The following is a 12,303-nucleotide window of genomic DNA, read 5'->3' on the forward strand; positions in this document are numbered from 1 at the left end:
CGCCCGGGCTTTTTATTTTATTTTTGAGACAGGGTCTCACTCTGTTGCCTGGGCTATAGTGCAGTGGGATCATCATAGCTCACTGCAACCTCAAGCTCCTGGCTCAAGTGATCCTCCTGCCTCAGCCTCCCAAGTAGCTGGGACTACAGGTGCACCTGGCCAAACTGTGGAGTTTCTAGAAATACATTTTCCATTGCAGATTTCAACTAAATTGAACAATGTAAAAACAAACATTAAAGTGATTGGAGGCCAGGCATGGTGGCTCACACCCAGCACTTTGAGAGGCCACAGTGGGAAGATTGCTTGAGGGGAGGAGTTTGAGACTGGTCTGGGCAATAATGAGATCCTGTCTCTACAAAAATTTTTTTTAAAAAATTAGCCAGGCACGTAGTCCCAGCTACCTGGGAAGCTGAGGCACGAGGATCACTTGAGCCCAGGAGTTTGAAGTTGCAGTGAGCTATGATGACACCACTGCACTCTAGCCTGGGCAACAGAGTGAGACCTTGTCTCATTCAATCAATCAATTAATAAACAAACAAATGTGCACAACTAAAGTTCCAGTCCTCAGATCTAGAGTTGGAGTCTTGAGAAGTGGTACTCCAGCTTCTGTGTGGTCAAAAAGCTCCCTGGTGATTGTGACTTTGAGTCCAGTCTTAAAGCTGCTCTGTGATAATTCTTTAGGAAAGTCAGTGCTTGACCAATTGTTGACTCCTTTAATCACCTAATGATTAATCTTTAGTCACGTGATTAATTTTTAATCATGTCTGTTGAAGTATTTTGTTGTTTTGTTTGATTCTGTTTGTTTTCCTCCTTTTCGTGTTATTTTTGTTGTCAGAGCTGGAAACTGTGTTGAAGAAAATGAATTCTGGGATATATTTAAGCACTTGAAATAAGCTTTTGCTTTATAGCGCAGATTTAATTCATACCTTACGCATTTTAATCTAAAACTTTAACTTGTATCCCAGAGCATTTACTGGCATTATTAACAAGGGATGTTTTGGTTGAATGGATGTTTTAGAATTTTTGTTTAATTAAAATCTAGTTAAGTATTCCTAAATTTTTTTCTTTACAGAAAAGTCTTTTAAGTTATGCACCACCAAGGAGATGCTCCTTCTTAGTATTACAACTGCTTACACAGGTAATGGAATTGCTGTTTTGGTTTTCCGTTGCTGCTTAATGACCATAGGGCTGAAAACAATAGTCATGTTATTATTTCTCACAATTCTGTACCTTGGCACAGCTGAATGGTTCTTACTTTTTGTAATCTGTAGAAATGTATGGGGTACAAGTGCAAGTTTGTTACATGTATAGATTGCATAGTGGTCAAGTCAGGATTTTTAAGGTATCCATCACCTGAATAACATACATCATACCCATTAAGTAATTTTTCATCATCCACCGCTGCCCCCTGGGTGGTTCTTCTGATTAAATTACTTGGAGTCTGTTGTGGCTTCTGTCAGAGGGTGGCTGGGGCTGGAACTTCCAGGACAGTTTCATTCACATGTCTGGTTCCTTGACCATGGTCAGATATAGATCTGGGTCTCTCTCTGCATGTAGTCTCAGGGCCTCTGTCCACCTGCGTGACCCGCTCCACGAGATCTCCTGACCTGGCCACATAGCCAGACGTCTTTGTTAATGGCGAAAGGCTGCACAGAGGGCAACAGGAAAAACTGCCAGACCTTCTTAAAGCTCAGGCCTGTATCTAGCCCAGCATCCCTTGTACCGCATTCTCTTGGTGACAACAAGTCACAGGGCCAGCCCAAATCCACTGTGGGAAGAAAACCAGGACACGTGGCTCATTGAGACCCATGATTTAAGTGCAACACAGAGCACTGCAGAAAATAACCATGAATAAATCTCTGTAACTTTATGTGGATTAAGATAATTTCTAATGAAATAGAAGGGCATGATCATATGTGATGTGACAATAGGTGGAGCACCCTTAGGTCTTAAGAAAGATGAGGGAATTCATTTCCTTTTAAATAAGGTGCTAATGTGCCAGTTACTACTTTGGCATATATGTGCCTCATAGGTACCAACTCTTCTTTTTAGGAGAAATAGAATAAACATTAAACATCTTTAAAATTCACAATTAAGATTTTGTAGCATTAAGGAATCAAGGTCCTCTACTGATTTACCCTAACTTTTTATTCTAATCTTAGTAATTTTCTCTTCCTAGGAAACAGGGTTTAATTACAATGTTATTATGCCTTTAAGCAACAGTAGATGGCATGTGTTGGTTTTCCAGTACACCAGGAGTACAATTCAGCAGGAATAGGAATGTTCCTGTTTCCCTGGAAAGCTATTCATAAGGATAATGAGTACTTTAGTATTCACTATTATTTAGTATTCAAGGTTATGTTAATTATATCCTCTGCCTATCCCCTGCCTGCACGCAGAGTGGCAGGTTTTGACATGAGGATGCCTGTTTATTTGAGTTGTATACTTTTATCTGAAATACATGGCAAATGCCATCTCGTGGTATCTTAGTTTTAGCTGCTGTAACAAATTGCCATAGACTTGCTGACTTAGACAGTTATTAAGATTAGGGTGCCGGCATGGTTGGGTTCTGGCGAGGGCTCTTCCTGGTGTGTAGACAGCTGCCTTCTTGCCGAGTCCTCACATGGCGGAGAGCAGACAGGACAACCAGCTCTGGTGTCTCTTTATAATCCACCCTCGTGACCGTATCACCCCCGAAAGGCCTCATCTCCAGATACCCTCATGCTTTGAGGATCAGGGTTTCAACATATGGATTTTAGGGGCGGACACAAATATTTAGTCCAGAGCATGTGGCTAATTCCATTTTATCCGTTATATGGCATCAGTTTATGCTCTGCTTGGGGATTAACACTTTATTCTCTGTGAGTTTTGTTTTCTCTGTGTTTTTTATGTATATATACCTTAAATACTACTAGACGTGAAGAAAATCAGGAAAAGGAGAATGTGAATGTATAGTTAAATTAAATCTGATTTTTTTTTTTCCTAAAGGTCTGGAATTGACTTTCTTCTCTGGTGTATATGGAACCTGTATTGGTGCTATAAATAAATTTGGAACAGAAGAGAAAAGCCTTATTGGACTTTCTGGCATCTTCATCGGCATTGGAGAAATTTTAGGTTGGTTTAAAAAAAAGTCTTTGCATTCAAAATACCAGTTTGTTATAGTTAAAATAGAAATTTTAAGGTATTTCACCTCTCTGTCCTAGAATTTCTGTTTTTTCTACTTATTTTTACCCAAATGGGTGTGTTTTAGTTTTTCTATTGTCACTACTCTAAATTATAAAACATTTGTCAAATAATTCATAGATAGAAAGCACAAATAAATAGACACGTGGTCTCTCCCAACTTTTCCTTTTAAAATATCTAAGGAAAGTGTCTTGGAATTCCTGACTTTCTGGTTTCTTTCTTTCTTTTTTGAGACAGAGTCTCTCTCCGTTGCCCTGAGTAGAGGGCCGTGGCGTCAGCCTAGCTCACAGCAACCTCAAACTCCTGGGCTCAAGCAATCCTCTTGCCTCAGCCTCCCGAGTAGCTGGGACTACAGGCACGTGCCACGATGCCTGGCTAATTTTTTCTATTTTTAGTAGAGACAGGGTCTCCCTCTTGCTCGGACTTGTCTCAAACTCCTGAGCTCAAGTGATCCTCCTGCCTCAGCCTCCCAGAGTGCTAGTATTACAGGCATAAGCCACCATGCCAGGGCTTCTATTGGAGTCTTTTTTCCCGTTTTTCTAGAAGATTTTTAATCTGTTTTTCCTCAGTTTTATATTTTCCTTATAAAATTAAGAGTGTTAGCCCTTTTTTTCCTGTGTGATATATTGTGAATATTTCCCCCAGTTTATTATATGTTTTCTGACTTTCATTATGGTGCTTTTTGCCATATATTTGTTTTTATTTTTATGTAATCAAATTTACCAGTGTTTTATTTTTATTGCCTCTGGATTTTGAGTCGTAGTTAGAATGTTCTTCCCTATACTGAGGTGAAAGAAGATTTGCCCATATTTTCGTCTGTTGTATAATTTATTTTTTTTATTTAGATCTCTGATTTATATGGAATTTTTCCTTACATACGGTGTGAGGAATGGATTGAACTTTACCTTTTTCTAGCTGGTGAGCCGGTTATGCCAATGCCATGTGTTAAAAAGCACTAGCTTTGCCGCAGCAATGGGACACACCACCTTTATCATAGACTAGATCTTCATACACAATTGATTCTGTTTCTGGGCTTTGTATTCTATTCCATTGATCTGTCAGTTTACTCATGTGTCAGTACCACACTGTTTTAGTGACAGAGGCTTTGTAGTATGTTTGTAGTATCTGATGAGGCGGGTCCCCTTCAGAGCTCTTCCTCTTCATCGCATTTCTAGCTATTCTTACTGTTTATTTTTCCTAATTAACTAAGACCAACTTGCCTAGCTCCGTTAAAAAAACTCATTGAACTTTTTGTTTGTGTATTTTTAAAATTGTAGTGAAATACACATAACATAAAGGTTACCATCTTAGCCGTCTTTCAGTGTTAACTTGAGTAACGTTAAGTACATTCACATTGTCGTGCAGCTGATGTCTGGATCTCTTTTCATCTTCCCAAACTGAAACTGTCTCCATTGAACACTGAGTCCCTCTCCCCATCCCCGTTTGTCCATGTCCGTTTTTATGGTTTTCAGGAGTGCTTTGTGATTTTCTTCATACAGATTTTGAGCGTTTCCTATTAAGCTTATTCCTAAATGATCTATCTCTATCTCTATCTGTTTAAATGGGGTTTTCTCATTCATTATATTTGCTAATGGGTTATTACTTATATCTAGAATGCTGTTGATTTTTACATGTTGAATTTTGTATCCTAATCGATTTGTCTCTTTATCAGTCATTTTGGGGAATTTGATTATGTGTCTTGGTATAGTTTACTTTATGTTTCTTGTGCTTCTTGTTCATCGAGCTTCTTTCCTGTGTGGATTTATAGGTTTTATCAAATTTGGAAACATTTTGGCCATATTTCTTCCTATATTTTTTCTTTCCTGCCTCCTTTTCTTTCACAGCCTCCGGTTACAACTCAAAGTTGTCCCACAACCTGCTGATGCTTTGTTGATTTTTGAAACTCTCTTTTCTTTCTTTGCTTCATTTTGGGTAGTTCGGATTACTGCTGACTCTGGAACAACACAGGTTTGAACTGTAAGGGTCCACTTTATGCGGATTTTTTCTCACCAGACGAGGATGGAAAATACAGTATTCATGGGATGTGAAACCCAAGTATTTGGAGGCCCAACTTTTCCAACATGCAGGTTCTGCTGGGCCGACTGGGGGACTCAAGTATGTGCAGAGTTGGGTGCATGTGGCAGTCCTGGAACCAGTCCCCTCCTATACTGAGGGACAGCTGTAGTTCACTAATCCTTTCTTCTGCAGTGTGAATCTGCTGTGAATCCTATCTGGTGTATCTGTTTTCCATTACCGACATTGTGGTTTTCATCTCTAGACGTTCTTGGGTCTTTTTTTGTATTTTTCATGTCTCAACTTTTTGAACATGTGGAATACAGTCATAGTATTAATTATTTTAATGTCTTGCTCATTCCTAACATCTGTGACAGTCCTGGGGTAGTTTTTCTTTCTTTCTTTTCCTAATAGCTTTATTGAGATAAAACTCGCAGGCCCCCAAATTCACCCATTTAAAGTGTACCGGTCAGTGTTTTCTAATATATTCACAGGGCTGTGCCGTGTCACCACAATCAATTTTAGAACATTTTCATCCCCCTTGAAAGAAACTTTGGGCCGGGCGTGGTGGCTCACGCCTGTAACCCTAACACTCTGGGAGGCTGAAGTCGGAGGATCATTTGAGCTCAGGAGTTCGAGACCAGCCTGAGCAAGAGTGAGACCCCATCTCTACTAAAAATAGAAAAAATTAGCTGGGTGTGATGGCACGTGCCTATAGTTCCAGCTACTGGGAGGCTGAGGCAGGGGGATCGCTTGAGCCCGGGAGTTTGAGGTTGCTGTGAGCTAGGCTGACGCCACGGCACTCTAGCCCAGGCAACAAAGTGAGACGCTGTCTCAAAAAAAAAAAAAAAGAAGCTTGTACCGTTAGCAGTCACTTCCCATTCTTCTCTCTCTTCCCCAGGCTCAGGCTACCACTGATCTACTTTGCCTTTCTGAAGATTTGCTTATTCTGGACATTTTGTGTAAATGGCCTGTGACTGTCTTCTTCACTTAGCATGATGCTCTCGAGGTTCATCCATGTTATAACATGTAGCAGTACTTCATTCCTCTTTATTGCGAAATAACATTTGACTGTATACATACACCGCATTTTATTTATCCACTCATCATTTAATGGACATTTGGGTTGTTTCCACTTTTTGGCCATTGTGAATAACGCTGCTGTGAACATTCGTGTACAGGTCTTTGTGCGGACATATGTTTTCATTTCTCTTCAGCACATCCCCAGGAGTGGAATTGCTCGGTTACGTGATAATTCTACGTTTGATCGCTTTTTCTCCTCATTGTAGGTCCTACTTTCCTGCTTCCTTGCATGCCTGGTGATATTTTGTTGTGCATACCAGACATTGTGACTTTCACCTTGTTGAGTACTAGATTTCTTTTATTCCTGTAAATATCATTGAGCTTTGTTATTAGATGTAATTCATTTAATTGAAAACAGCATGATTCTTTCATGTCCTGCTTTTAAGATTCATTGGGTGGGACTGGAGCAGCACCCACTCAGTCTAGGGCTAATTATTCCCTTCTCCTGGGAGAAGACCCCTCTGTGTGCTCCACCCAGTGCCCTGTGAATTGTAAGCTTTCCAGTCTGGCTGATGGGACCAGACACTGTTCCCAGCCCAGGGCAGGGCACTAACACTGCCAATCCTGTTGGCTGGTTCTTTTCCAGGCCTCTGCTCATTTACTCACATAATGTGCTGATCAGTACTCGGCTGAAGGCTCAGGGGGACCCTCTGAAGATCTCTGGAATTGTTTCTCTGTGCAGCTATCCTTTCTGATACCCTTGTCTATGAACTCTAGCCACTCTGGTATTCCCTAGACTCACAGCCCTGTCTCTTCAGCTCAGGAAGGCCGTGAGGCTCTGCCTGGGTTCCCTCTCCCTGTGCTGCAGCCTACTTTATTTATTGATTTATTTTTTTTGAGACAGAGTCTGGTCTCACTGTCAGCCAGGCTACAGTGCAGTGGTGTGATCATAGCTCACTGTAGCCTCAGGTGCCTGGGCTCAGGCGATCCTCCTGCCTCAGCTTCCTGAGCAGCTGGGACTACAGGTGTATACCACCACATCCAGCTAATTTTTTATTTTTCGTAGAGACGGAGTCTCACTCTTGCTCAGGCTGGTCTCAAACTCCTGAGCTCAAGCGATCCTCCCGCCCGGCCTCCCAGAGTGCTGGGATTACAGGCGTGAGCCACTGTGCCTGGCCTGCAGCCTACTTTTGAGAGGAGCTGCCAGGCTGTTTCCCAGCAATGTATGAGTGTACCAGCAATGTATGAGTGATTTAGTTTTTACGAATCCTCACCAGCATTCAGTGTTCTTATTATTTTTGATTTTAGCCATTCTGATAGATGTGTAGTGATATTTTATTGTGATTTTAATTTCCCTTTCTTTAATGGGTAATGATGTTGAGCATCTTTTCGTGTGTTTACCCATGTATGTTCTCTTTGGTGAAACATGTCCATATCTTTTGCCCATTTTCTAGATAGGTTTTTTTTTTTTTTTAAGTGTCAACCTTCACTTTTGATTTATGGGTTTGCTGGGATAGATTTCTAGGGTAGAAGTCACTTAAGAACCGTAAAGGCAATGCCCCATTGTCTCCCACTGTTAGGTTAGAAAGATCTTCTCTTCTTGTTAGTAAGGATTCTCCCCTCGCTGTGGAGACATTCTAAGCTGTTCTGATTGCTGACCCTCCATAAGCCTTTCTGTCCGGTCTTTGGAGCTCACACGTAATTCTGAAATTGCACAATGTTTGCCTTTCAGTGTGTCACTGGGCTCATTCAGCTATGGTTACAACAAAACTTGATAGTAGAGATAAGTTGTATCCTTTTTATTAACTTTCATATAAGTGACAGATCGAAGGGGGATGGTTTTGTGGGTGTAATAATTCATAGAGAAGAAATGCAAGAATGTTCCTGGATATAAATGCAAGTAATTTTGATACCTTATTTTTTTGGTATAATAGTTGATGCTTGATCATCATTAGCATTGTCTGCAGGTGCTGAGGTGTTGGATTTTTTGAAGATATTGAACGTTTGATAATGTTCAATTACAGCTTGCCTCCTTGGTTATAACTCATGACTAGCTGTGTAATGTTGTGGCAGTCCTGGTGATGTTTCTATCATCTTGATTTATAGGTGGAAGCCTCTTTGGCCTGCTGAGCAAGAATAATCGCTTTGGTAGAAACCCGGTTGTGCTGTTGGGCATCCTGGTGCACTTTATAGCTTTTTATTTAATATTTCTCAACATGCCTGGAGATGCTCCCATTGCACCCATTGAGGGAACTAACAACATTGCTTACATCAAACCCAGGTACCGTGACTGCCGTTTCTATAATACCAGGGTGGGGGAGTCAGATGGCGAGATGTTACATTAAGTGGAGCGGTTAATCCTCTTCAGAGTCCGTTGTCTTCATAAGGTTGTCTGTCAAGTATCAATAGAGTCAGAATGAATTTAAGTAGGAATCCGTAGAGAATGCCAAGTTGTTTTTGTAATAGTTGGTTTTAACCTTTTGCCCACTAAATCTTTTTCTTGATCCTTGAAGGAGCACATAAGTACCTGATTTGAATTTCCTGTCTCTGCGTTTTGAGCAGTGAGTTAGGGAGGAGCAGAACGGAGAGAGCAGGGGAGCTCTGGCAGCCGGGGAGCCCCCGCAGTCCTTTCAGCGAGGCTCGTATGAGTTTTGAGGATATTGGTTTGTTGCACTCAACTCTGAAATTCATTGTAATGTAGACATTTCTATCTAGATCCACAAATCTAAGGGGAGCCCAGCCCCAAAATCAGTACAGGCTGAGCATCCCTAATCTGAAAATCTGAAATCAGAAATGCTCCAGAATCTGAAACTTTTTGAGTGCCAACATGATGCTCAAAGGAGATGCTCATTGGAGCATTTTGGATTTTGGATTTTCGGATTAGGGGTGCTTAACTGGTAAGTATAATGCGGATATTCCAAAATCTGAAAAAATCTGAAATTTGGAGCACCTCTGGTCCCAAGCATTTTGGATAAGGGATATGCAACCTACATTTTCCTTCCCCATTAGTTAAGAGACCAGAGTTTATTACAGTATAAAGAGTATAAATTCTTACTTTGTAAATTCTAATATTTATTCTTTCATAGTATAATAAATATTTAAAACTTGAAGGTAAAATGCTTTTGTTGGGTGGGTTGCATTTACATTTTAAATGGCTCTAGCAAATATTGGTAATATTCATACTAAGTTAATTTTTGTTTTCTTTAGCAAAGAAGTTGCCATTTTCTGCAGTTTTCTGTTGGGTCTTGGAGACAGCTGCTTCAACACCCAACTGCTTAGTATTTTAGGCTTTCTCTATTCTGAGGACAGCGCGCCAGCTTTTGCTGTCTTCAAGTTTGTTCAGGTAACCTCTTCAGACTGCGTTTAAAGTAGAGTCCTTTTCCTTTGTGTATTACTTTGTTTTCTTTGGTTACTAGTATGGTGGTTTTTAAAGAAAGTTGGGGGCATCCTGTAAAAGGACTTGTGAGTAGAATTAGGAAGCAGTGAGCAGTATGATTTTTGTGCCTCTTTAGTGTAAGAGATTTTGCATTCTGATCTCTAAGGCTCAGATAGGAGATTTCCTTACTTAGACACCAGAATTCCATTCATTTGTAATATACACAAGTGTATTTCTCACTTGGGACATTACTTTATTACTCCCATTTTCCACAAAAGGCTATTTTAAATAGCAGAGATTGTAGCTTGCTCATTACCTGCTGTAGGTGGAAATTTACCGTGTGTGTTTGTGCATTAGTGACCAGTGAGGGCACATCTAGATGCAGAGGGGATGGAAAGCGCCGCCAGTCCCAGCGGTCCTGTGGGTTGGATAGTAGTGGGGTTAATTGCGGTGTTGCGCAGCACCCCTGTGTGCACATTGTGATTTGTTGTGTTTGTTTTTAGTCTATTTGTGCAGCCGTGGCATTTTTCTACAGCAACTACCTTCTCCTTCACTGGCAACTCCTGGTCATGGTGATATTTGGGTTTTTTGGAACTATTTCATTCTTCGCTGTGGAATGGGAAGCCGCTGCCATCGTAGCCCGGGGCTCTGACTACCGAAGCATCTGAGCAGGTGCCAGCGAGGGGCGGCGCCTCGTCGGAGAACATGGCAGGACGCAGCGCTCGGTGGAGGCAGCCGCCTTTCCTTTTCACAGTATGCTGGATCATGTTCACTATGGAAAGTCAAAGAATTAAGACTGTTAAGTCAGCTAGAGCTGGTATTCAAGTTTACAGATAGGAGCGATTTAAAACAAGTGGCATAAGGGAAAGCTGTTGTCACTACAGTTGTTCAAAGATACTGTTTTTTAATTCATTTACTCAAGTCCCTTATAATCATGATAGAATGCAGATATTTTCTTCTCCCTCCTGTTCTTGTTGAAAAATCCTGCCTTCATTCAAAATTCTGGCCATAAATCATGTCAAGATTTTTTCTGGGTATGGAGTATGTTTGACTGTGTAACTTTCGGAGGCGTGTGCCACTCTCCACGTGTGTCGGAGGTGGCATTGGAATAGATAGCGGGATGCGGAAATGAAATCTTGTGTTTGAAAAGATTTCTTCCTCTTAAATGTTTTGTTGTTAAGTTTTCTTACCTTGTAGTTCATAGCAAGGAGTGGCAAATTAAGTATTATGAAACAAGGTACAAATTGTCTTAAAAACAAGAATCTAACATTCTTGTTTTTGTAAACAAACAAAAACACATTTAAAAGGAGAAAAGCCTTTCCTGGGGGAGGACTTTTGCTAGTAATTTTCCTGGAAGATACAATACAAAAACCCCACAAACAAACCTGTAGTGAGACCTGAGCCATGGTGGCAGGCCATTGTCATGTTGTCATTTATGCATGCTCTGATAGCAGACGCCAGTCCATTCTCATATGCCTGGGAATGGAATGTAACTAGTTGGGGAGATGTTTAAATGGACAAGTTAGCTTTCCTCCATAAGAGCGCACTGAAATTTTTAATTGAAATAAAATTCAGAAACCATAAAATTCACCATTTTAAAGTATATACTCACAAGATCGTATAACCATCACCACTGTTTAATTCCAAAACACTTTTATCCCCCTGCCTGTTGGCAGTCGTTCCCCCTTTCCTGGCATGGCAGCCACGAATCCACTTTCTGGCTCTGTAGATTTGCCTATTCTGGACATTTCATATAAGTAAGAGAGCTCACTTTTAGGTGTGATATTTAACTGTACAAATGTAAATTCAGCCAAGAGGACAAACATATATACCTTGTTGTCCATTATTTGTTTTAAAACTTGCTAGAAATTTAGAAATTTTATAGTCGACTTGCAAATCTGAAGAAATACAATAGAGTGTGATTTTCAGGTATTTGATGACAAGGGCAGGGAGCCAGACAACCCTGTAGTTAGCTAGAATCCTTAGAGCAACTGCATCGGTGTGGGGCGCTAAACTCTCCTGTTCCAGTGGTGAAGTTCTGGCTTTCTTGGAGTTGAGATCACAGTTGACTTAGTTGACCCTGTACAAGTAATTTGTAAATGCTGATTCAGACTTAACACAAATGATTTATTATCTCTTTAAGCATGCTATTATTTACTGAGATATATTAATTTTCTAATGTGGCATAAAAAATTACTCCAAAACTTAGCTGCTTAAAATAGCACAAATCTATTACGTCACAGTTTTTGTGGGTCAGGAATCTGGGCGTGGCTGGGCTGGGTCCTGGGCTTAGGGTCTCGTAAAGCTGTGGTCAAGGTGTTTTCTGGGCTCTGCTGGGGGAGGACCTGCTTCTTAGTCACGCATGAGGTCACTGGCAGGAGTCAGTTCCCCACAGGCTGTTGTGCTAAGGGTCTTAGTTTATTACGGCTGTTGGCCAAAGGCCACCTTGTGTTGTCACGCGGAGCTGTCCTCAGGGCAGCTCACAACACGGCAGCTGTTTTCATCAAAGGAGGCAAGAAGAGCGGAAGAGAGCGAGAGCAAGACAGAGGTCACAGTCTGTTATAACTTCATATCAAAAGGGACATCCCATCACCTCTCCTGCATTCTTTTTTCTAGATGCAAGTGACAGCCTCCCTTGGGGAAGGGATTACCCAGGGTCGGAGCACCAGGAGGGGGTCAGTGGGGACCGCTGTCACAGCCAGGCTTAC

General features: G+C 41.1%; 1 protein-coding gene across 1 annotated transcript in view; it reads left to right on the forward strand.

Annotated features, from left to right (window-relative positions):
* The window catches only part of MFSD11 (major facilitator superfamily domain containing 11), a 32,311-nt gene extending 21,682 nt beyond the window's left edge, over positions 1-10,629 (forward strand). Inside the window, exons 9-13 of the mRNA XM_012662290.1 lie at positions 1,073-1,138; positions 2,989-3,114; positions 8,326-8,500; positions 9,427-9,562; positions 10,099-10,629. Coding sequence (XP_012517744.1) covers positions 1,073-1,138; positions 2,989-3,114; positions 8,326-8,500; positions 9,427-9,562; positions 10,099-10,263 — 668 coding nt within the window. The 3' untranslated portion in view covers positions 10,264-10,629. The remainder of the gene's footprint in view (positions 1-1,072; positions 1,139-2,988; positions 3,115-8,325; positions 8,501-9,426; positions 9,563-10,098) is intronic.
* The last annotated feature ends 1,674 nt before the right edge of the window (positions 10,630-12,303 follow it).

This window comes from Propithecus coquereli, unplaced genomic scaffold (assembly GCF_000956105.1).
Source record: "Propithecus coquereli isolate 6110/MARCELLA unplaced genomic scaffold, Pcoq_1.0 Scaffold76, whole genome shotgun sequence".
Classification (NCBI taxonomy): Eukaryota; Metazoa; Chordata; class Mammalia; order Primates; family Indriidae; genus Propithecus; species Propithecus coquereli.